General features: G+C 35.3%; 1 protein-coding gene across 1 annotated transcript; it reads left to right on the top strand.

The window, feature by feature from the left end:
• Positions 1-6,058: 6,058 nt before the first annotated feature.
• LOC115446285 (proline-rich protein 4) lies at positions 6,059-7,957 on the top strand. The gene is made up of 2 exons (XM_030172885.2): positions 6,059-6,294; positions 6,538-7,957. The coding sequence occupies exons 1-2, from the start codon at positions 6,091-6,093 to the stop codon at positions 7,597-7,599; spliced, it is 1,266 nt and encodes a 421-aa protein (XP_030028745.2). The 5' UTR covers positions 6,059-6,090; the 3' UTR covers positions 7,600-7,957.
• Positions 7,958-26,460: the final 18,503 nt, after the last annotated feature.

Here is a 26,460-nt window from a genome sequence, read left to right on the forward strand (position 1 = left end):
AATCGAAATTGCTTTAGTAGTTCGTGAGATTGTGATATTATAATGATAGCTCGTTCCTGAAACTTTGTATCGTATGTCTACTGCACCGGTTGGTTGCGTCTGCGCAGCACCCACACTAATGTGACGATATAATTTAATGCATTTAAAATTAGATATAAATAAAAATTATATAAATCACTAGTTTATTAAATAAATACCTATCAAATTGCAATATTTATTTAATATTCATGAATATACAATTATATCAGGATTTGAGAATTATATTTTAAAGTTTATGTGAGAATTTGTTTACATTTATTGATCCGGATTATTGGTACTATAAAATAAATCGAATTCCTAAACCTTTGTTTTATCATAAATTATGAATATTACTTCTATATACTAGCGGCCGCAGTGGTGTAGCTTTCCTTAGAAGGGCCCTACATGAAAATTTGGGGGCTCTTCAGGGCACTGCAAACTTTTCGTTGCCCGCATAGTGTAATGAAGGTATGGCCCAAGAAAGGCCTTTAAAGCTAGGGGGTCCGTATCATTGATAAGGCTGATATGGTGGTAGCTACATCACTGAGTGGCCGTGTAGCGTAATAAAGCGCTTAGCCTTTAAATACTAGGGTTCAAAACCCAAGATATGCAAACACAATATATGTTATCGTTAAAAATATACGTGAGTTAGTCAGAATTAAATATGGTTTCAGACTCATCATTTCATGGAAAAGAAATTAGATCAATCGATACAAGATAAATAAGAGCGGCGGTAGCCTAGTTGGGTGTGGAACGGACTGCCGAGACAAATGTCCACAGGTTCAAATCCCCCGGGCATACACATACCTGTGACTTTTCTAAAATTATGTGTGTTTTCTTTGTATCGCTTGCTTTAAGAGTGAAGGAAAACATCGTGAGGAAACCTGCATACCTGATAGGTTTTATATAGGAATTTTGAGGGTGTGTGAAGACTACTAATCCACACTAGGGTAGCGTGGTGGACTAAGGCTTAATCCCTCTCAGTAGTAGAGGAGTCCCATGCCCAGCAGTGGGATAGTACATAATACAGGGCTGATACTATCAAAATTATATAATAAGATATAACTTAATTGGCCCGCTTTTTACCCATTCAAAAATAAAAGGGTGACATTTTTATTACATAAATATATGTAGTGTATAGAGTTGTTTTATAACTAAAAAACTAAATATCAAGCAAAGCTATAGATATATTCGTTTCGCAATCTCAAAGCGAGGAAAAGTGAAGAAAATGCATCAAGGAACATTTTCTCACTGCTCTTAAGAAATGGCGTAGACGATCAACCAGTTTTCATAGAAATTATTCGCATATAAATTGTTACTAACGTCTTGCTGATGGAACTAACAGATTCCCCACCTTAATACAAATAGAATAAGAACGAGTTTTTATTACTGTGTGGGTGTTCGTTTTGTAATGTTATTGATTGGCAAACTTCAAATGCTCGTTGAAAATATTCTATATAGAATCAAACTGTAGCTAATGTCTAATGCACGGAAGATCGATTCATAGATGACCTGAAACCACTCCCAAAAATGACGCAAAGTATTTTTTTTTTATTTAACGTTCATACAGAAGTAATCTTATTTAAAACTTCAAAATTAATGTAACATACATCTATTGCAACATAGTATTTTATAAATAATATATTAGATTATATTAGCTATTCGTAGGTACTCTGTGATGAAAGATCTATTAAACATTGCAATTCACGAACACTCATGGTATAATATGATCTATAGAATTTATAAAAATATGATAATTATTTTTTTTTGGAAAACTTACAACTTAAAAATAAAAATAAATTTATATAATGATTTCTTATGTTTACGCGAACGTAAAATATTTAAATAAAACAAATGTTCGGATTTTAACGCAGTTTTTATGTTATAATTTTCTCTTCATGATTTCAAAACTTTGCAACTTTCATAGTGTCGGGGAAGGGGGGATCCCATCATCATCTTCTGAGATCATGAAGACAGCGAAATGTTCGAAAAGTCAGTACGAGAAACCGCGATAAAATCTGAAAAATAGTTTTATTTCAATCAATAGGTTAATAATGTTCTTGGTTTTTTGTATACGTAGTGTTTCTTCACACGCCTACATGTATAAATATAGTGGGGCGTTAATATCACATAAGTTAAGAATCTTTCGGACCGATACGATTTATCTGTTCCTTCACTATCAAGAATCTATATTTTAACAGTTAATTTCAGCAATATCTGTACTAAACCATCGTTTATTATATACTGTCCCACTGCTGGGCACGGGCCACCTCTACTACTGAGAGGGAATAGGCCTTAGTTCACCACGCTGGCCTAGGACGGATTGATAGAGTTCACGCACCCTCAAAATTCTTATAGAGAACTCAAGTATGCAGGTTTCGTCACGATGTTTTCCTTCACCGTTAGAGCATGCGATAATTCACAAAGAATACGTACATAGTTTTAGAAAAGTCAGAGGTATGTGCCCTTAGAATTTGAACCTGTGGACATTCGTCTCAGCAGTCCGTTCTACACCCAAATAGGCTATCGCCGATCATAGCAGGTTATAAAATTAAATTGTTTTACGTCTTCAAATCAAAATTTGCACACAAATGAATTAAATTTAGTATTGAAGTTTATTGCTCCTTTAGTTAATGCTTTATTGGGTCCTTTCATTTGCGGCCATTCCTTTCACGCTTAGAATTAGGGCATTAGGGTGCGTTTACGCCAACGACGTGCGTAGTTAAATTGTACTAAAATTCTCACTGTCAAAAAAATGTCCTTTCCACCAGAAATGCTAAGCGAAGATGGTAAAATGAAAGGATTGTATTGGTGGATTTTTTCTTGTCCACAGCTTATCTCTCTAAGGTATATGATGGTTACGTGTTATGGTTGAACAAGTAGCGCTCCACTGAAGATACAATGAACTTTTATTAAACTTATACAATGTTTTAGTATTATATTGAAAGATATTATATACTGTCGCCATATTGGCGTCTATAGTGCGACATCATCTATCGTCTTTATGCAGTAGAAATGGTCTTTTAGGCTTTAGCCTATAATTGAACTCGAAAGGTGCGTATTATTACGAGTTGATTTATCAACTCGTAATAATACGCACCTTTCGAGTTCAATTATTTGAAAACTAGTTGACCCGACAGACGTTGTCCCGTCTTAACTATGAATTTGCAACGCGCATTCTGTCAATCGCTGACAGTTATTTCAAACAATTGAGTTATATAAAATTAATATTTACGTTAAGTTTTCTTAAATTTTCTAATTTTCCGTGCAATTTTCAAAGACAATAAAAAAAATAGTGAAATTAGTCCAGCTGTTGACACGTGATGGCTTGACCAAGGGAAATAGGGATTCATTTTTATATATATAGATGTCGATGGAGTAATTATAGGAAATTTCTAGGAGTCTTTTCTTCACATCGATAACACGTTTGGAATGAACTCCCTGCTAGTGCTCTCCGAGTACTAAGATTTGTCCTTTAAACGAGGCTTAAAGACAGTGCTCACTTCTCAGTAGGCAATGGCGTGGATATGCCTATAGCATTGCTTTAGTCCGTGGGTTGTGGATGTTGCTTAATGTCACGTGAAACGCTTGCTCATTTGCCTGCTATGGCAATAAAAAAATCATTCCGATGTGGTGATAACACTAACGATTTATAAGATGTAATTGTAATAAAGTTACTTAATTTATGTAATGTGTTTTTATTTTATATTGTACCAATAGGTAGAAAAGTAAAATACCATATGACAATCTTGTAGTAAGGTTAGTATAGCCGCATAGTGCCGAAAACCGTTAAACTGTAGTTCTAATTGATATCATTAGCACGCATTCATGGTACGAATAAATCGAACGATTGTATCGAGCGAACATCGATTAGGACAATGGTTTGTAATTCCGATCACAAATTCGCACAAACAATACAGACCATTAAGTAATTGCAAACTTGATAATATTTACAAACTTAACCACGATTTAAATAAAGTTTACCTATTTAAAAACATTCATATTCTTCCAATTAGAAAACAATAATGCTAATGTATTACTTGATGAGGAATACGCATTCTCATAAGCGGATATAGTTCTTACTTCAGACTGGTTAAAATATTGCTTATAGTTGTAACTTCGAAATAAATCTATTTTACTGATCTTATCGCTGTTTTATATCATAATTTTATCCCGACATTTCGAAAACTACAGCCTTCATGGTCACGAGATTGACTGAGGTGTTGGTCATCCGAAAATTCAAAGTAACATCTACCTAAATTTAACAATTATATATAGCTGTAACTTCGTTCGCTTTAAAAACTGCAGTCAACCAGAAAAACTTGTTCGATTGTTGTTTTTTTTTTCTAATAATATTAATTCGTTTTTCTTAGCTGTATTTTCGGTATCTCATAAATTGCAAAGTCAACGTGATTCAGGTTAAATAAAAAAGCAATCACAACGTGTCGTGTGTGATGCACAGTTCCGTATTACTTAGGGGTCACTTACTATCTATCTACATGGTCCAATGATTTGTGAAATAAAATTAATTAAAATAATTTATTCAAATTAATAAAATATTAATATTATTTTCATTTAATACATTTTTATTCTGCCATCAGTAGTTTCCACCAGAGAAAAATGGACAATAAACTCTAGTGTTTGTTTCAAAGTCAGTTTAAAGGTATGAAATAGATACAATGAAGAAAAAATATATCAGTTCACTTATTTACTTGAAAAATAATACGTTTTCAATTCCCATACGATTTTACAACCTTCTTGGGCAAGCTTTGTCTTAGTTACCTCATGTTTATACTATTGCTAGCTAGCTACATGTTTATTCTTTGTAGGATAACTAGAAGTCTATCTCCCTTATACTCACTATTTTTTCCTGCGTGATACCTACGGCCAAACTACTGTTCTTTTTCTATTTCGTCAAATCTTCTAACGATATAAATATTTTTTTTTATATTTTAGTATTCTCCCGACGTTTCGAAGAGTTTGCAACCTTCGTGGTCACTATGATATAGATAATAGAACATAACCAATACAGTGTTACCATGTGAGAACTTTCAAACGTCATTATCAAATCTCAACAAAATTCTAGACTCAGAAATAACATATAACAGAAAACGATTACTTTAACGTCCCTATTTCTCCGAAAAGGGAGATAGACATTTTACAAAATTATATATAAATTTTACACGTGTTTTGGAAATGAATTTTTTTATTACGCGAATAATAAAATGTCAGTACTATTATCATGATCTGAAACGCCCGTCACTTACCAACAAAGCGAAACTATTAGCGTTCTTTGTTCTACTACGAATTCTTACAAACATACGGCTATGCAATCACCGCATCGAATTGCTTAGGATTCATCACACAATAAAACGAAAACCTGATTTAAATAAATACACAATGATTGAACACGTGACTTGTCTAAATTATGAAATTCCAAACGAATGCTAGATAACACACCCATCTGTCGCTATCAATCGTGCATAAAATATCTAAATGCGTCTCATTTTTACAAATATGCAATTAAATAATTTCGTAATCAAAATGCGTCAATTTGCATCTACGATTAGGTATAATAAAGAGTCACGCCTTTTATTCCCAGGTAGGCTATTCCCATCATATAATATGCTAGAGGAAGACCTTATTGCCATATTGGGCACATATACCAAAATTCGAGTTGATATTAATAAAAAAAATGTTACACGAGGATTGAACCCCAGCCCTCAGCACGACTGTGGCAAAATGACGAAGACATTTTAAAATTTAATAAGAATTATATTCACAAAATTTATCCCATAATGCAATTGAAATGCGCTTAGAAATAATTCCAGGATGTATCCAAAATGTCAATCTATGTAATAATCTCTAACATTACTATTAAAGCTTAAGTCGATTGAGCAACAAAGATTTGCGATCGAAACACGTTTCCGCGCCCATTAGGTGTTTGAATTTAAATAAAAACAATATTTTCCGTATTTGGGTCATTAGGTAATGAAGGAATAATGCTCTCCATAGAACAAAAGTTGTGATCTGTCGATATCCGAACCGGTCGCGGATTGAGCTCGGACAGATATGAACCAATTTCGGCTGTATGCTGAGCGCGAACCCCTTCGAAAGCGAAAGTGTAACGTAGTCCTACAGAGCCCGCCATTTTTTTTCTTCGCTCGGCCGCTCTTACCGCATATATATAGCGAAGCAACGAGCAACACGCATCATTCGCATTTAGGACCTTGCTGGCTTCAGTGCAACCACAAGTACAGCATCATGAGACCAACGGTGTGTTCAGTTTTATTTAAATTGAAAGTGATAGTGTTGAGCTGTGATAGTGCCGTATTCCCACAGGGACATCGTGTCCTAGTTAACATTTCGTAACGCGGAAACATTGCGTGCGCGCATTGTGTCGCTGACAGCTCGATCATTACTGTCTCCAAGAGTTTTCGTACTTAATTAGTCAACTTTAATGACTTATGTGGACATCGATCATATTCGACCTGGTTTAATCGGTTATTTTTTTTCCAGCTCGTGGCCGCCAGTCTGGTGGCTCTCCTGGCCTTCGCTTATGCTGAAGAAGCTAAGAAAGCAGAAAAGGAAGTGGCAGTGACCGACGAACAATCCGTGTCAGAGGATAAGAAGCACGAAAAACGTGGACTGATTGACGTTGGCTGGCACGGGGGCTTCGACGGCGGATACGGAGGCGGACACGGCGGATATGGCGGATTCGAAGGTTACGGCGGACACGGCGAGGTCCACAAGACCATCACGGTTGTCAAGAACGTCCCTGTTCCTTACCCAGTAGAGAAACACATTCCCTACCCAGTAGAAAAGAAAGTGGCAGTTCCAGTTAAAGTACCTGTCCCGCAACCCTACCCTGTTGTGAAGCACGTCCCTTACCCGGTTAAGGAAATCGTCAAGGTACCCGTCCATGTACCCCAACCCTACCCCGTTGAGAAAAAGGTACCTTACCCCGTACACGTCCCGGTCGACAGACCCGTTCCCTACAAGGTCTACGTGCCTGAACCTTACCCTGTTGAGAAGAAAGTCCATGTGCCCGTCAAAGTACCAGTGCCCGCTCCCTACCCTGTAGAGAAGAAGGTGCCCTACCCGGTCAAGGTGCCCGTCCATGTACCCGCTCCTTACCCTGTGATCAAGGAAGTACCCTACCCCGTCAAGGTTCCCGTTGACAGGCCCTACCCCGTACATGTGCCCAAACCAGTGCCCTACCCAGTTGAGAAGCCCGTACCCTACCCTGTAGAGAAGCCCGTGCCCTACCCCGTGAAAGTACCCGTCGACCGCCCAGTGCCTGTGCATGTTGAGAAGCCGGTGCCATACCCAGTGAAGGTGCCCGTGCCCGCGCCCTACCCCGTCGAGAAGCACATCCACGTGCCAGTGGAGAAGCACATCCCCTACCCCGTGCAAGTGCCCGTGGACAGACCCTACCCCGTTCACATCGAGAAACACGTACCAGTCCACGTTGAGAAACCCGTGCCGTACCCCGTGAAGGTGCCAGTCCCCATCGTCGTCGGCCACGATCACGGCCACGAGTATTATCATGGACATCATGGTCATCATGGTAGCTACTAAGGCTGCAGGAAGACAGCCCCCTGAATGTGATATAACTATAAGCTAGCACATAAAACGAACGCGGGTCGTCGAATACTCGCACGAGGATAGTGGCGCAAGCCAGATCCTGTGAGCTGGTGCTCGCCGACCCTCGGTCTATCGCACTGACGGTAATACTCTAATAGTCTCTATTGTAATTTTTGTTGTAATTTTTATTACGGTTGAGTTGACGTACCTGTTATTTTTAAGTTTGCGAGAAAATGTAAAATGTTGAAATTACGAATTGAAAGAAAAATGTGTCTATTTTTGTTTAATGTAATGTGTTTTGATGAAAACAATGTTCTGAATAAAGTTTGGTACACGCCAGAAGTATCATCGATATGTGAATTTTATTACCCTTTACATATACAGACACTGAAAACACAAATAAAATACTTTACAACGAAGCTTGAAGTTCACAAAAACATTTTACTAGTCATTTTTAATGAGAGCTTTCATAATTTACCAATATTCTTAATGGATGTTGAAAACAGATTTTGTTTTGATGATCTTTAACCATTTATCAAAATATAATAGCATCTAAAATCCCAATTAGTAATAACACTTAACAATCCCATTGTGTACAAACTAATCTGATTCCTATTACACTTATAATATACACCATAATTAATCGGTACAACACAAACCTTCGAAAACAAAACGCAACGTCGGACGTTAAGAAACACCGAACACTTGGTAACTTTAAATAACTATTTGCAAAATATAAAATTACACATCGTATGAGGTTTCAATGTTTGTTACGAAATATAGAACATTTTCTCTTGACAATACGCAGTAGGCGATCTTTGTTTTGTAATATAGGCAATGTACGATACGAAGTATACATGCGACTTTGCTTGTGGACTTAATCTTATTACTACTTAAAGAGAAACGAACAAATATATAATTTTAATAAGTGTTATTTCTGTGCATAAAAATCATCAATACTTTGAATTAAAAAGTTCCTTAATCATCTCATAATAAGTGTTATTTTGGTCCATTAAGTAATCAGTAACATTCAAGACTACCTGATACTTGGCATGAGAAGAGCTTGTTTCATTTTTATGTCATAAATAACTACATTTATACATATGACCTTTTGTTATATTGCTATAAATAATCTCAATTCAAAAAGTTCAGATATGAATGATGATACACATTAAAACTGGCCCGAACAGGATTTATAGAAAAGTTCCAAATGTCCTCGACTTTAAGGAATTGGGCAGGCGCTCTGGATGTGCTATAAGTGAAATTTAGTTTCACCAAAGTGTAGCAATGGTAAAAATGAAATCCTAAGTCATATTGCAGCGTTTGATCTCACGTATTATCCAATATTGGAACAGTTTATTTTCCATAAATTCGTCAATACATAACTAATAAACATAATGCTAGTTTCTTCTGTCAAATAATTGAAATAACAAATAATTCTAAGTTCATTATAAATATATTTTTAATATACTTACACAAACAAACACACGCACAAGGATACAGTAATAGAAAAGTAGATCAGCTGCTTAACCAAATCAATCACGTAACATAATAGTGAAGTAATAAGACGCCATCTTAATAATGATTATGTACTACACGTAGATTTCGTTCACACAGATATACGACTAGGAAGTAATGTGCTGAATGCAAGAGCGTGCGTAACGCCTTGTCTCCGACGGGGTAGACAGTTGATTAATACGTATGATGTTCCACTTAGAAAATGACAACCAGCATTACCAATCACAGAATGTCCCGAACATGGAACTCAAAAAATTCCAGATCTATTGGATGGTCTGCGTTTAAAGACTTCCTGGATTTTTTATCGACAACTATATTAGGTGGAAACCTGTTAGGTCTCGATCTGGGATTAAGCGATTCGTATGCATAACCGAAAGTAATTTTAACTACGTGTACTATGCAGTATAAAATTTCCCTCTTTTCGAGGGTATGTAAAGATATTCCACCAAAATTTTGTCAATTATGCTAGGTCCTAATAGCATGCGAGGCACCAAGCCATGAGTAGCCTTCACCAAGGATACGAAGTATAGTCTCTTAATCTCGTCATAAAAGGAACTATATGGCTCTTTAAATTTGTTAAGGTACCTAGTAGGTACCAAGTTGGAAAACCAAAGTACCAAGTAAGCCAGGCTGGACAGAATACGTTTTACGGGAGCGAAAGCCTATTTGGGACTGGAACGCTCTGATGAGATGAATGTCCGCAGGTTCAAAACTCAAGGGCACACACCTCTGACCTTTCTAAAATGATGTGGGTATTCTTTGTCAGTCATCGCTTGCTTTAACAGTGAAGGAAAACGTCGTGAGGAAACCTGCATACCTAAGGAGTTCTCTACAAGAACTTTTAGGGTGTGTAAAGTCTACCAATCCGCACTATGCCAAGGTCGTGGGCTAAGGCCTAATCTCTTTCAGTAGCAAGGAGGCCCGTGCCCAGCAGTGGGACAGTATATAATACAGAGCTGTTATTCTATAATCAAGGTTTTACAAAGTATCAGAGGAAACTTGCTATACAACCCAGACACATCAATCTTCTCGACCCTATATGTTTATATGTAAATTAATTCCTAATTCTAGTTTATCGTCTGATCGAATGCAAATAATATCTAGTGTGGCGACTTTATAATCAACATTTTAACCTTGAAAACATATCGATTCTGAAGATGCATAATTAGAAAACATTTCGTAATTTTTTATGTTAATCTAGTAATTTTGGATTGTAGTCGCATTCCTAATAATTTATGTTTTTTTAATTTATTTTTTTTATACGGTCGCGGCTAAGTAATCCTGATGATAAGTGGACTGACGAGAGATGATTACCCCTCGACAGTCGACACAATTATGCCGGCTTGTTTGAACCGGATATGGACAGGTTGATCCCGGAACGCGACACACTAACGTGAGCCACTATGGCGGATTTTAAGACTTTGTGTACGATAGTCGCTATCCGGGCGGATACAAAATATATCCTACTATGTATTTAAAATTGTAATTAATTTAGCTATAATTTACAACAGGAGCATAATATATCGTTTGATTTGTTAGCCCACCGATAGCAGACTAATGTAAATGTTTGAATTTTAAAAAAATATTAAAAAACATTAAATGCGTTTACTGCACTCTACACTTAACATAGGATGACGAACACAGTTTAATTCCTTTTACAGTCAGTCACAAAAGTAGCTGAACACATTAAAAACTTCAAAATGCTTCTAAACATTAAAGTTAACCGTATAAAGTTTATTTGAGATATAGAAAAATTGGTAATACGGACACAAACGATTCAAGTCAATTTGAAATTTGCTTTTGTTCAGTTATTTTTGCGGCTGACTGTAGGCTTTATAATTTAATATTCTGGATTATTTATGTGCACTCAAGACACAACAGAACGATAGAATAAGAACAGAAGGAGAAAGAAAATAGAACAGAACACGAAAGCTTCCTCGCCTCGATATTCAATAATAAAAAAGTTCTAATTCCCAATAACTCTGCTTCTCTTTCAAACCAAAACTCAGTGCATCATACTTAAAAAAATATATACTATTAGTAACCTACCCAGGCGAATTAAATAATATTTGTCATAAGTTCGAGGTCACGATTGGCATAAATGTACCGTATCAAACAGTGACCGCTCAACCGCGGTGTAGCACGCGATTGCGGGTAAGGTTCGGCGCACACTTAGCGGGGAATTATACGCACATACTACAAATAATAAAAAAATGTAGTAAATAAACTTTTCGGTAATACTACGATGTGCATTTCTTAACTTATATAAAAAACGATTATCCAAAATATTCATTGAGAGAAAGACAAAGTAATTATTATAAATATTTGTCATAACCCGATCGTTATTTAGGCGATTCTGCTGACATTTTGCTGGTGGTAGGACGTACCTACTGTCTATCGTTATATCGGTACCCCAACCCACCATCAGGTGCAGTAAGATCACTTTGTCGTACTCATATTAAAAAAATACATAGTTGAATATATCCTGATGTATTAGAGACTGACGTTATGGTATATTTGTTTCCTAACGCATTTACATTTATAATTTTTTCGGTATTACACGTTTTAAAGGCAAAAGACACTATTTATCATGTATTTAATTTCTTGCAAGCCATTTAAACCATTTATTTTTCCACACACACACAAGAACAACAAATATAAAAGTGTAAACAAATACAAATAGAAAAAAACACACCCATAGTTAATTATATTAGGTATACGACGGATTTGTTGTATTTGTGTGATGGAATAGTTACCCGCTCAGTAAACGCTGTTAAACAACACTAATTTTATTATTAATAAAAAAAACGGAGCCTTTATTTTCAAGTCATGTCTATGGTAAACCTTAACATCATTAGTGACTTAATAACCTAAGAATATTAATTAATGATTCTTAATATCTACCAAAACTAAACGGGACATCTGGCAACATCATATTCAAAATTTCCAAATAATTTCAACCTAACAACATAAAAATTTCAAAGCGAATAAACACACAATTATATTTAACGCGAGTGTAAACACATTTGTTAAGATTTATTAGTCGTAATTCGCAAGTATTACTCAATTTCTTACGGATGGTGACCACCGTTATTTTTTTGTAATAATAAAATGTTGCATAAATATACATATTACACACTCTACTTATTTTTTTATTTTTTAGATTTACAAATTCCTTAACTCATCGCTTCCATGCTTTCTCGTTTTTCTTATGGTAATATGACCTTGTGGTCAACGGCCTATAATAATTTTTGTTTGGATACTATCGAGTAGGGGATGTTTTCTAAACGTTTTTTTTGATGGTAGAATATATTTTATATCCATCCGGATAGCAACCACCGTACACAAGGTGTTAAAACCCGCCACAGTGGCCCACATAAATGTCACGTTCCGGATCAGCAGGCCGGCATAATTGTGTCTGCCGACGATGAATTATCTCTCGTCAGTGCAGACCCCAGTCCACTAAATAATATAAATATATTTCCTCATTTCATAATTAATGTATTAAAAAGAATCCAATAATATATGAAATTCGTCCAAATAAAACTGTAATTCATGTTTGCAATATTTAAACCAGGAAAGGAAATTATAAGGCCGCGTTCACACCATGCAAAGCGACAGCTACGTAATTTCATTCATATCGCTATAAAAAAAATACGTCTTTACTCGCTAAATTCCAATTGATTAACTGAGCTGTCAATTTTCATTGCAATTAGTTTCTGATACAATATAGACTAATAACTTTCCTAAATTAGTAATTACAAATCTCTTTTATTTTATATAATCTTATTAATGTCATAAATGTTTACGTTGTAAAATGCTTTTATTTTTATTAGAAAAACGACCGAATGGATTTGAATGAAATTTAGTATACGGATAGATCATGTCCTGGATAACACATAGGAAATATTTTATCCTAGTTATGGGTTCTCGTAGGAAATAAAATAACTTTCAATCATATTGTTACATAGATGGCGCTGGCAGCTAATTAATTGCGAAAGAATACAGTAATATTTGTAACCGGGATAGGCCTTTTACATGGGATATACAAGGTATTTAAAGCGGGTAATGCCACGTCAAACACCTAGTCTTCATAAACGCTACATGCCCTAGTGCGACCCCGACCTTAATTATACACGATATTCTCAGAAAATACAAAACTAAAAATGGAGTGGTTATGTAAATGATACGTTTAAATCAGTAATGCGATGTTTTATGTAATAACGAAATGAATTTCACAACCACGGCAATGAGAATGTAAGTTATGGCCGGTTGAACTCCAGTTTAAGGAGACGCCTAAATACCAAAGCCGCCTAATATTAAAGTGGCATCATACTTCGGCTTTGGGGCTTTGATTTGCCTTTAGGCTGGGATATACTTAGAAGGAGCCGAATTTCGGCCACGGCGGCCAATAGCAATGGTGAGTTAGCCAGGTACGCAGGAGATATTATATTGAATAAGTGCATGCGCAATACACGGGTCTACCCTCTGTTCTTTTCGTTCTGTACCCTTCTCTTCTGCAAAAACGTTATTATCAAACACATGTTTTTTGGAAACAGTGATTAAACGAATGATTTTTATACAATTTATATTTTATTTATTTATTTGCACAGAAGCATTTTTAAGTGTACAATAATTTCTGTTGTTACATTTTTATGTGCTCATAACGAAGTGACCATTTTTGAACATTGCAAGAGGCGCTATTTTAATCATTGAAATAACAAAGGACATACTAACTTAAAAGCTATATTGGAACAGGGATTTAATCTACCAGTCTGAAGTGACCAGACTGGACTTGCACCTTAAGGTTCGAACCCAAAACCTCATGTTTTACTCTTAAAACCACTTATTGATGAAACAGCAAAGAAAGCTGAATAACACATACGCGCCACGTTAACTGTTAAACGACAAAATTAACAGCCGACTAGTTACTTGCCACAACACAGTTTTACGACGATATTAACTACACGGTTGCGAAGTATAGTTTCGAAAAATAATTCATTTACGTAACTGTTTACGTTACAATACTTACTTTTATCCTACTGGAGTTAGCGTTTTCATACTAAGTGTTCCAAGCAAGTAAATGATCGTAATAGTTGATTATGCAACTTCGTCATCCCAGAGCAACCTCAAGTTATTAAAATGGCTTTCTTTAGATAGGTATTTCGACACGAGTCAAAACAAATGAGTTGATTTTGAACAATGATCGGATACTTTACAACTATAAGAGAAAACAAAAAAACGGGGGCTTAAAAATACTTATTAAATAGTGGTCTCAACTTAACAAAATGATAGAAACCAACAACAAAGGGGATAAGCTATAAAATCGTGACAAACAAACTTTACGAAGCGGAGACAAAATAGTAACCTTTCATCTCAAAGATACTACTTAATAAACTATAGTCATAGATCAGAGCTTGATACTTTTATATAATGTTTTAGAGATGTTTTAAATATATGGTTGTTGATTAAAGTAAATTCGAGTACTTAATCAAATTGATAATAATGCCCAATGATTATACGTACAATTTCCTTCTAGAACTAAATAGCGCTTTTTTAATACAGACAGCACCGTGACCCCTCTACTCCTGATGATAAGTGCAGTGGTTTCCAAAAATATGTAGACTAACGAGAGATGACCCCGCGGCAGTCGATATAACTATGTCAGCCAGTTGGGATATACACAGGCTGATCCCAGATCGCGAAACACTTACATGAGCCACTATTGCGAGTTTTGACCACCGTACGTTGGTCACTATCCAAGGGGATGTAAAATATATCCCACCACCAACACAATTCATTTAGTGACGTAATGTCAAATTGACCCTGTATAAATCTCTTTTATGAAAACGTCATCCAGCCGCATGATGCGTACATCTAGTTTGTTACTTAACATGTACAATTTGCAACGTATCTTAATAAGATTTTGCATTTAGCTTGCACCAGGAGTATGTTGCATACATTGCTCAACGAACTTTCTTCATAGGACATTAATATTAGACTTGGATAATTTATCATGGTACAACTAATCGATCGCACTATTGGAGGTATCGTAAAGGATTTTAAGAGCAACTATTTCATAGTTCTAAAAGCTAAAAGTAGTTAGAGGAGGCAGTTTGTTCTATCAAAGAGATCACATAGAATGTCTAGAATTCAGACGAATCGTTACAGCAATATGTTATGTATTTAGTGAGATCTAATTCTATCCGTATACAAAATTATCAAATACTCTGCTTTACCCTTTGGGGAAAGATGTGGACTATGCATGAGATTTTTGCGTTTTCTAAGGCAAAAGTCAACACCCATTAATAAATCCCTAATTTAAAATGTCCATAGTTATATAAGTAATTTTAATAGTTGTTTAGAAATAATAATTATTCTTATTCTTTGTTTTGACGTATCATAAGTGCAACTTTGTTCGCCCACGTGATAAATAAAGTATTTTATTTTATTTTAATAGCATTAAGACGTTTTAAACCCTATGAAGCAAACATTCTTTCAACTTCTAATTATACACTACAAATCAGTATATTGCTCCTGAATTTGAAAAAGTAACGGAACACTACTTTTACCACCAGCATAATAATAGGTTGAGGGTGTGTGAAGACTACCAATCCGCACCAGGCTAGCGTGGTGAACCAAGGCCTAATCCTTCGTAGTAGAGGAGGCTCGTGCCCAGCAGTGGGACGTTATATAGTACGGTGTTAGTGTTATATATTATAATAAAATGTTAACGAAACCTAATCAACGCATCCACAGTCGCTCATTATGACATTCTTTTTCAACAAAAATATTCAAGTTTGGAGTTTTTAAATAATCCAGTTAAACATCCTTTCAAATTACATTTTTGGATATAAAACGCAATAGTTTCGTTGAATCCCACCAGTTTACCTTCGAACCATTATGTTCTATTGGTCATACCTATTTTGGACGATTATGACTATGCAAAATTAATCATTCAGAACGAATGACGAAAGAATTTCGAAATTCAAAAAGCATCTGTTTGTTGCAGTGCAAATGTTTGTACTGACGGTGGGCACCTAGACGATTATAAGTGAATATAAATAGTCACTATTTGAGGATTAGGAGATGTTTGAGATCTTTAAGAAAGAAATGAGAATTTAACATTATGTATGTTGAAGACCGTGTAGAATGCTACTGCTAGTCTAGCAGCCGTGCAAGCACAGCCAAACCGACCCATTCATAATTCTCGCAAAACTTTGTACAGTAGTGTTACTCACGAATTCGAATTACGTCGATCCAAGAGAAATTCATATGCAAAGGTCAAGGAACCGACGGTGTGCGATGCGCGTGCGCAGAACAGTTACTTAATATATTTCAGCTGTTTGTTCTCGGGCGTAATTTTCGCCAATCATTCACGGCAATACGCATATCATCATGGCTAGGCCGAATTCTGTCTGTTACAAAACAACTTAGCCGTCTAACGATACGTCGTCCGCAAGTGGACACCACAGCAAAAAGCGTTCAGATAACTCAATTCTATATTCATATCTGGTTATATGAAAATTTCAAATGGATTGTCTCGCATTTTTGAAAAACATTGTCAAGCTCCATTGAAGTTTATAAAAACATGGCTCTGGCGGTGTTTTGTGCTTGCCATAAAAAAAACAATTGGCAATAATGAAGTTAGCCCGACATTCAGTTTAAATAATTTATGCATCGGTGGAATAGTTCGACTAAGCTAAATAATATATTTTCCCAAAAACATCTCATGCACAAGTACAATATACAAACAGAAAATTCCGACCATTTTACCCCAAATTAACCAAACGATATGGGAGTTATGAAAATCTAATTTATAAAATTACGTTTATTCTAATCATTCTGTTCTCGTCGGCAACTGCGGCACGGATAACACCCGATGTGCCAATGCACTTTCGAGTCCGTCACACATCTGCACCGGCGTGTGACTCCTGCCATTATACTCATAAGGAATTCCTTAACCACTGACCTAAAGATCATGTGTGTCAACAGACCATGTTTACATTGCTGACTTTAAATTGTAAAATTCTTGCCCCGTTATTTATAGACGTTATTTATCTAAACACGGAGCATTGCTGTGATAACAAGTTTGCTTCTCAGTGCTAACGGCATGGCAGCCTTCGCAGTGCGTAGACATAGGGCCGTTGTGATTGACTCATATTGAGATACGACTTTAATCTAGTTGGCTATTAGATAAATAGACCTGAACAAACAGCAAGCTGTCAGATAAATAAGGCTGAGAAACAGACTTATTATAGCAATACTCCGTCCTGAGATAAATAACTTCTATGAATAAGGGGGTTAGTCTATTTGGATTGGGTTTTGGAATAGTTATAGGATACTCCTTTTTTATTCTTTTTTAGGTGGCATTTAGGGGCTTTTTATCATTTCTGATAGCACACAGAAACAATAAGAAGCAAATTATAATTCAAAGTGATGTATATATGACCACCAGAACAATGATGTAGGATATACAAATAAAATAATCGTATATCATAATGCCATCATACAACCTCACTGGCCTTTCAATAGTTTCATTGTTAAGTCTAGGTCAAGTATTTTGCACAAACGTTTTAATTGTTCGGATTATGTTAAGTAATTGACGAAATTCACACATAACGCTCACATAATATAGCCATAAATATAATCTGTTTCCTTTGTTTAAAATGTCTCGCACCATTGTAATCAATGTCATACCCACCAGACACACACAAACACACACAATAAACACTAAAAGGGGTTGGCAAAGACATCCTAGAGCACTTGCTCTTCGCTGCGTGTATTTCATCCCATGATATGGGCGAGTCTATTCAGTAATTAGGTTATTTATCAAAATAAACATTGCTACTCAATATGTTTATTAATTTTTGTACATTTCTTACTATCTGAAGTTAACCTTAAAATTCTTTGTGTGCTATTCAAAATTCCATCTAACTAGTTAAGTAAGACATATTAGTCTAATAAAAAATATTATTTCCAAATAACCTATTATATTTACGAAAATAGATTGCAGCTGTTTATCCCAAAATGATTTAGGCGGAATTTAAATTAACAGCACAACATCATATTAACACCGTGAACAACCCATGGGGACAAAACCTTCACACGCAATTAAATTTAAAACGATATTGTTTTCAAAACAATAGTCATGACCTTAGTAAGTTTCATGTAATTAAAAGTAGGAAGCAGTTATTATAATTTATGAGGATAACTCAATAATAACCAGAAAAAATAATTCACGAAGCGCTGTATACGACCGTTTTCAATAAACGATTTCAATCTCAATCTTCAATCTGATTCCGAGGATGAAGCAATCAAAATTATTCATAATGACACATTAATCTTTTTCGCCTCGAAGACTTTTTTTTATTTTCACATATTTGGTAAAGTTACAATGGTATTTCTGTCTTATTGAGTCACCCTATATACCCAAATATTTAAAGTAGAAAAACCCACTCAACTATAGAAACTACACGCTCAAGTACGCCAATACACCAATAAGGAAATATTAACATTCCCTTACAATTTAGACCATAAACTTCCAATCCGATGTAATCGGTAAGCCCTTCTTGCACATTCGCAAAGGCATAAAGACATTGTACAGAAGGTCTTTGATCGGAATGATTGTACGGTGTAATTGATGATTCGTATCTAAATGAAATAATACTTTAATGATACCTTAGGCGTTTGATTGAGCAAACGAAGTCTTGACTTACTTCCATTTTATTAAGAAATCTGGGTATGTAAATGGCGTTGGATTAGTATTACTTCGATGTTAAAGTTTGATGAAACTGAACTGTAAGATGAAGGTCATAGATTTGAAACTAGCTTTCAGAGAAACTGTTTAAAAAACTTCGTGACGAAGTCTGTAGAATTCGAGAATTCCTCGTACGAAAATATTTTAATCCTACCAACTCTTTGGCTAGCTCTCTATCCGTAGTAGAGAACCTTACTTATGATTATAGGCCTTGACTGATGTTACCGATCATACTATATGTTCGGTCATAGTAAATCCCGAACACGCGAAGCCATTTTGGTGCCATCGTTGCAAATATCCCTTATTGATGCGCACATACTAATTTAAAACAGTGCAGAAATGCAGTAATGTAAAACAGACATTTTGGTCCTTCGAGCCGGATATGAACCAGTGATCTATATCAGCTATCATAAACAAACACGATTATTCTAAACCAAAACTCATGCAACACAACATTAACAAGGTCATATAATTTTGCAAACTAATTTAGTTGATATTATGTTACAGTTATAATTGTTATATCATGCTACATTTCATTACGGTCATTTTATATGACGCGAAAAGTCATGCATGTTGCTAAATTATGTAATCGCTTGGGAAATGGCGCGAGGATATTGAATTACTTTTTTTGATGTCAGTGGTTGAGAGGTTCTGAATTTTGTCCACTATCTGCTGACTGTTTAAGATTGCAAAATTAGTGATGTCTTGTGTCTGAACATAGGATATTATAAATATTGAACAATTGATCAGAGAGATTAATATTTCCATTTGTCATTTAATTTTTTTCCTAGTACCTACGTACGTTTTTTATTGAAAAATAACCGTGTCTTATTCGGGAATAACATTAATTTCCTAACTGGGCTATCTAGTACAACATAGGACAAAAATAAACAAAATAATTTCTCTAAAAAAATAACGTGCTACAAAACAAAAAAGAATACAAAACGTGCAAAAAAGCTTACAAATGTTTATTTAAAGTCTATAATAGTGGCTCGACAGTCAACTTTGTATAAATAATTACTATGAATCAGAGAGTTAATGACGCGTGTAAACATTAAGTTGCCACTGCAGAAATAACGCAATAAAACAACAGAATCAAATCAAAATAAAACAAACTTTTCATTCATTCAGTAGCCGTTTTCAGAAAACAATCTCAATCTTCGATCCGATCCCAAATAAACCTATCAAAATAACTCATTTGTGCATGTCAAAAAAATCATTGTTCTGATTGGTCCATTTTTGAGATAGATTGTTAAACGGATTGGAATCGTTTATTGTAAATGGTGGTAATCACGAGTGAGTAAATACGACTGCCCCCAAAAAGAAGTTATATCAACTTCAAGTTATCTCTTTGTGAATTATCGCTTGCTTTAACGGTGAAGGAAAACATCGTGAGGAAACCTGCATACATGAGAAATTCTTCCTAAAGCAATTTTCGAGGGTGTGTAAAGTCTACCAATCCGCACTGGGCCAGCGTGGTGGACTAAGGCCTAATCCCTCTAAGTAGTACAGGAGGCCCGTGCCCAACAGTCGGACAGTATATAATACAGGGCTGATATTATTATTATTCTTATTATATAAACTTGATCTTTAAATAAAGCTCTACACGGGACTGAACTGCATTCGTGTTCTTAAGATATTAAATATTGATCCTTATTATACCATTATTACACGGGTTATAATTTTCTTCAAGCCAAAACATGAATACAGACACCGCTGCTTAAAGAAAGAAATTAATAAAGCGGTATTTTTTTGATTTATACTAAGACTGCGTCGGTGGCGTAGTTGTACTGCATGCGCGGTACGGCAGCGCTCTGAGGTCCTGGGTTCGAATACCGTGTCGGGCAAAGAGATATTTGTGTTTTTCTACTCAGTATACGCCCGGAGTCTGGAATTTATGTCCGTTATGGCGATAGGCTCGCCCTCTATCACATCATGGGACGAAGCACTCTTGGCGAAAAGTGGTGCCCTGGTTGCGCTTCTGCGTACACCTTCGGGGATAAATGCGTAATGTGTGTTTACATTAATATTCGGTTAAAGTTTTACAAGTAGAGAAAAGATACAAAAAAATAAAATCCAAAAATACCTACGTTAAACAAATATTTCGCAAGGGAACAGTAAAAATACATTTAACTGATGCCCAATTAAAGCTATAGAATTGATACCAAATACCTGTTCTCGTTTGGAACATGACAAAAACTACTTGTATTATGAAAGTTATCCGTTATTACGTTTTTTGAACTCAATGAGCCAATTTACATGCCTTTTTTATTGACACATTGTCCGGAGTTGAATTATTCACAAAAAAAAGTGAATCTAATCTGTGACAGTCTAATGTCCTTCTATTAAAATAAGCTAAATTAGAAATGAACCTAGTGCTAAGCGGATAAGTGTCACGCTTCGATGGCTCGTTTTTTAACTAATCCGGTTCCGTGCAAATGCAGTTTTGTCTTTGAATTTTATGTATATTATTGTAAATTTATGTTTACTTGATGGGTTATAGAGTTGCTACTAACTACTAATCAATGTTTCTTTGTCACTATGATAAGAAAGTATAGTATGAAAAAAAGAATAACATTTCAAGTGTAGCTAACAAAAGGCTATTTATTGCCTTTTGTTGCCTTTTGTTTCGTAGCATGCAAAAGATCTATTAATTGATAATCATAATATCGATTAATACAATTTCAACAATTAACCCAGACTCTAAAACCATACCCTTGTCACTTTGGTACAAATAACTTTGAGCAGACATTCACCCCTAAAATATACCCATACCGACCCAAAAGAACCCTCTACCCGAGAAACAAACCCACTTCACTTTTTCCACTCAGAATGAGTCATTGAGCTAATTAGCTCAAGCTCGGACCCCACTGTCGCTTTCGAGCATTTTACTTTCGTCCGTGACCTTCATTCGGCGGAAACGAGGCAGAGTTGCGCAGGCGCACGATACGCGCTGCTTACGGGTAATTTTATGCATTCTGATTCCCGGCTTAAGTACATCGGTCTAAATTCCTGAAGAACGTCTAATTGGTTGTATTTTTAGTAAGAGGTCATTCGCCTGTAAATACCTTATAAATGGTAATGACACTGTGCACTTTGAATTACAAAGTATCGTCACTTACAATTTGTAAGCCACTGTTCTCGATATTCTGACACTTCACACGCGTAGTGTCATATGGAACAATTTTTTTCACTACGTCTTTTACATCGATTTCAACCCCAAAAGACACGCGCTAATTATAATCCATGTGAGGTTTCCCTTGCTTACACCCAATTTATAGTCAGTATAATATAATTTTATTGTAAATGCAAAGGCAATAGCCAAAATTATGCTTTAATGACGATTACAACTCTAAGCTTTGTGTATTTAAAGTACTTATTCAAAATTAGATATAACAAAAGCACGATAGTAAAGGTCAATCAGCGCCATCTGTAACTCGTGCCACGAACTAAAACGAATAAAGAATGAAAAATACAAGAGTGAATACCTATGTATTTCGGACACAAGCGGTTATGAACACGTAGTTCCGTCATATTCCGCATATGTGGGTGGCAGCAGTGTGCCGTGTAGAAACGAGACCTACCTCAATGATGATTTTGAAGTGTCAAGAAACTTACCTGAAACAAATAAAAAAAAATATTACTCATAATTTCTTGATATTTCCGTCACCCTCTTTTATGCTATGTTCAATAAGCCGATTGTAACAGTAGTCACAGTTTTGACTCCCGGACGTAAGCAATGTTTGTTTCGTTTGCAGATATTTGTTTTGGGTTTAGGTGTTGTGTGTAGTATTTAATAGTTCGTGATACCCACAATACAAGATATATCATTCGTTCTTTGTGATATTAATTATTTACAGGCCTTCCACTGCATATCTAAAGCACTAATCACTAAGCAAAAATGTATTAACATCTCAAACCTTAGAAAATTTTATTACTCAACTGAGACGGTATTACAGTCCAGTATACATTGGGAATAATGAAGAAATAAGTTTCAATTTCAGGTACCTAATAGCATACATCATTCTTAACGAGACAAAGACGAAACCAATGACGTTTTACAAATAGACACGTCATACACTAACAAAATGACGCATAAAAACGGCGCACTATTTGCTATATTCACGTACCTATACATATAATTACAAATTGGCTCGAAGAAGGAATAAAAAAATGCAGCACACATTCGTTAGAAAAGGATATATATACATCGACAGTTACGTAACAACGTTAGTGCCGCACGCTCATTGGCTGTACAGTCGGGCAATTACCTTACTTTCGTCTTGCCAGTATTGAGCTCGGACAACGTATCTATGTAATAAAAACATCTTAGGACGAAACCGTATTCTTTATTTCTCAAGGCAACACGTGCCATTGCACAATAAATACAAAACCAGCGATCATAACCCCAAATACAAATCAATATTTCAAAATATTTAGCATTAGCGATGTTCTATTGCACGCAAAGTTATGTTGCCCAATACATCATTATAATAACGAAACTTGTCTAATTTTTTATCTCGTTCTACTAGCATCGTTTTTATCGATCAATCATAAAATATTCTAGTATAATAGTTTATGATATAATTGCTAAGTATGTAGTCCGTTCCATGTTTCGGCCACGGTAATTGTGTGGGCATTTGCCGCAATTTCATCTGTTACATAATTTGCGATAAGATCCTTTCATTGACGCAATTTTTAATGTATATTAATGAATGTAAAATTATACCAACTGTACATTGGTTTCTTTATCACCCTACGGAGATTTTTTAAAAATACCGCTTACACTAATTCGCGGATTGAAGAGGCGCCACCTGTCAAAACATGATCTAAATTATGATATACCAGAACAATGTAGATGGCGCTGATAGTATGAAAAAGGCAATACATCGAGGTGGAATGCGGACAGTTATGGCAACTTGGAATTTAAGCACCATGATCATATAATTTACAATGAATGAAGTTATTGACTGATAAAAAAATAAATTGACTCAATGAAAAATATAATTTAAATTAAACGGACCAGGGTTTAATTTTTGATAAAAAATATAGCACACTTGTTATGGAGCTAAAAGTTAGTAATCGAATAGCCATAACACTAAATTTACTGGTAGTAGAATATATGTTATGTCCGCCCGGATAGCGAACACCGTACATAAAATGTTAAAACCCGCCATAGTGGCCCACGTGTGTTGCGTTCCGAGATCAGCCTGTAATCATCTCTCATCAGTCAAAATTCTATTGGACCCCACATAGCATCAGGTGTAATCGGGTCCCTTGACCTTGCACGTATAAAAAAATGTATCAAAATACAAAACGCTTAACTACAAAATTAGAACAAAAGTATATTAAATATATAAGAAGGTATCTATTGAAAGAAGAAACACCTACACAACGAATGCTTGTCCCATAATTCAGTATCTCTTCGATTAGTTAGGTACTATACGTTTTCACTAGTAACCATTACAAATCCTTAGGCAACAAGCGAAACAACTTCCTATAATTACCGAGTAATAAATGTAATTGCTGGAGATATTGAATCAAACAAACACGACACAAGTTAGTGTGATAAAGTGCAACATAAATCTTATAATTGAATAAGGTATCGTTCATCGGACCTGATAGGAATTGATAGATTGTTTTTTAACTGGATCAGGATTTATGTAACTAGCGGTTTTGCCACGAGCTGATAATCTAAGAAAACTGACATTCCTAATGTATAACTAATATTTTTATACAATGCTCGAAGAGAGAACTCTTCGTGCATTGTATAAAAATATGTTGGTTTATTTATTATTTACTGTATAGACAGATTTTCATCAGAAGGATCTCTTGTTCTGATGAGATCCTTCTGATGGCTGTAAACGTCTAGTTGGACGATAAACAAGAATATTTTGCTCACCTTAAAAGTGCTTAGGGGTTGAGGAAGGAAGACGTCTGTCAAAAGTTGAAACAAATGAAATGATTTACTTGAGCCCGTAAAATGTTATACATTATTTAGATTCCGTCAATATTAACTCTACCACCAGTTCGGAAAGCAGTTCTCACCAGAGAAGAACGGGCAAGAAATTCTGGTATTGCTCTTTTCAAAATAAGTTTAAATTATAGACTACAGTATATGATAAAGGGAAAAAAAATACAATTGTTTTTTTATTGTTGTTTAGCAGTTCATGCATATGCTCGCAAAATAAGGAATCAAAACTGGAAAACGATTACATATATATCGCAGCGTAGCAGTGACGAAAGGTCCATTTAAGCCGATTCCTGCCGGCTTCCCTTTCGTAGCTCATGTAAAATTTTATTATTATTGGAACGATTTGCAAACCGCCTTTAGTTATTTATTTATTTATTTGTAACTAGCGACCCGGCCAGGCTTCGCACGGGTGAAATGCTGATACTAAATACACTACAGAAGAACTGTGAACGTTGTATATAAAAACATAGCGGCCCGCTCTGGCTTCGCACGGGTATAACATAACAAAATAACAGTATTTCTCCACTATTTAATGGATGTTATTGTTATACATATAAACCTTCCTTCCTTCTTGAATCTATTAAAAAAAACGCATCAAAATCCGTTGCGTAGTTTTAAAGATTTAAGCACACATAGGGACAGAGAAAGCGACTTTGTTTTATACTATGTAGTGATAAGGTACACCAACAGCACTACATATTACATCAATCAATATTATAAAACCAATAAGGTACAGCATCTGATATGTGTGCTAGTAATAGGTGAACACAGCAATTACCACTGCATTTACATTTATGCATATCACTTGTATATTGTGTGGGGTTCTCTTTCAGTTAATGTCATCCTTCGCCACTGCAGCGTAATTCATCTGCCTACCTCATACATCTCATGTCCCTGAAAACAGTTATTTTAGCTGTCGTGCGCCTCACGACTACCTACTAAATAAAATATACTATTTTTCTCCCTCGTCTCCACCCGTGTCAAAGATTTTAATATATAGGATAAAATTATCCCATGTCATTCCCAGGATTTCAAACTATCTCCAAACGAAATTTCATCCAAATCGGTTTAGTGGTTCAGTAGTATAAGCGTAACAGACAGAGTTACTTCTGTATTTATAATAATAAGTGTGAATTAGAGATTTCCATACTCAATAAATGATATCGATGTATGAGAAACGCACAATCGATAAAAAAGCGGGAAGCATGCGGTGCGCTGACGAGACATATTATTGTGACAGTGCGAGTGTGTAAGTACAGGTGAGACGTAAAGTGTGTGTGAAAGTGATACAGCGTTTTTAGTGTCAATGTTTGTTACGCGAAATTTATTTTTTTTCTATTGGAGTTATGATTGTTTTTTTGATATAATAATTCTATGGGTAAATAATATTAATATTATTTTTTATATTAATAAATATTTTTATTGATCACTTTAGGAGAACAGTTGTTTGTTTTTAAATAATTTAATTTACAAATATTTATATGACATACTTAGTCACTTTCCAATTTTACATAGTTTACATTTCTTTTAAGAATAATTTGCCTTAAAGTCTTATTTATTTAAATAATCTGGTACTAAATTTAAATTCTAAAAATATAATTCT

Source organism: Manduca sexta, chromosome 20 (genome assembly GCF_014839805.1).
Source record: "Manduca sexta isolate Smith_Timp_Sample1 chromosome 20, JHU_Msex_v1.0, whole genome shotgun sequence".
Classification (NCBI taxonomy): domain Eukaryota; kingdom Metazoa; phylum Arthropoda; class Insecta; order Lepidoptera; family Sphingidae; genus Manduca; species Manduca sexta.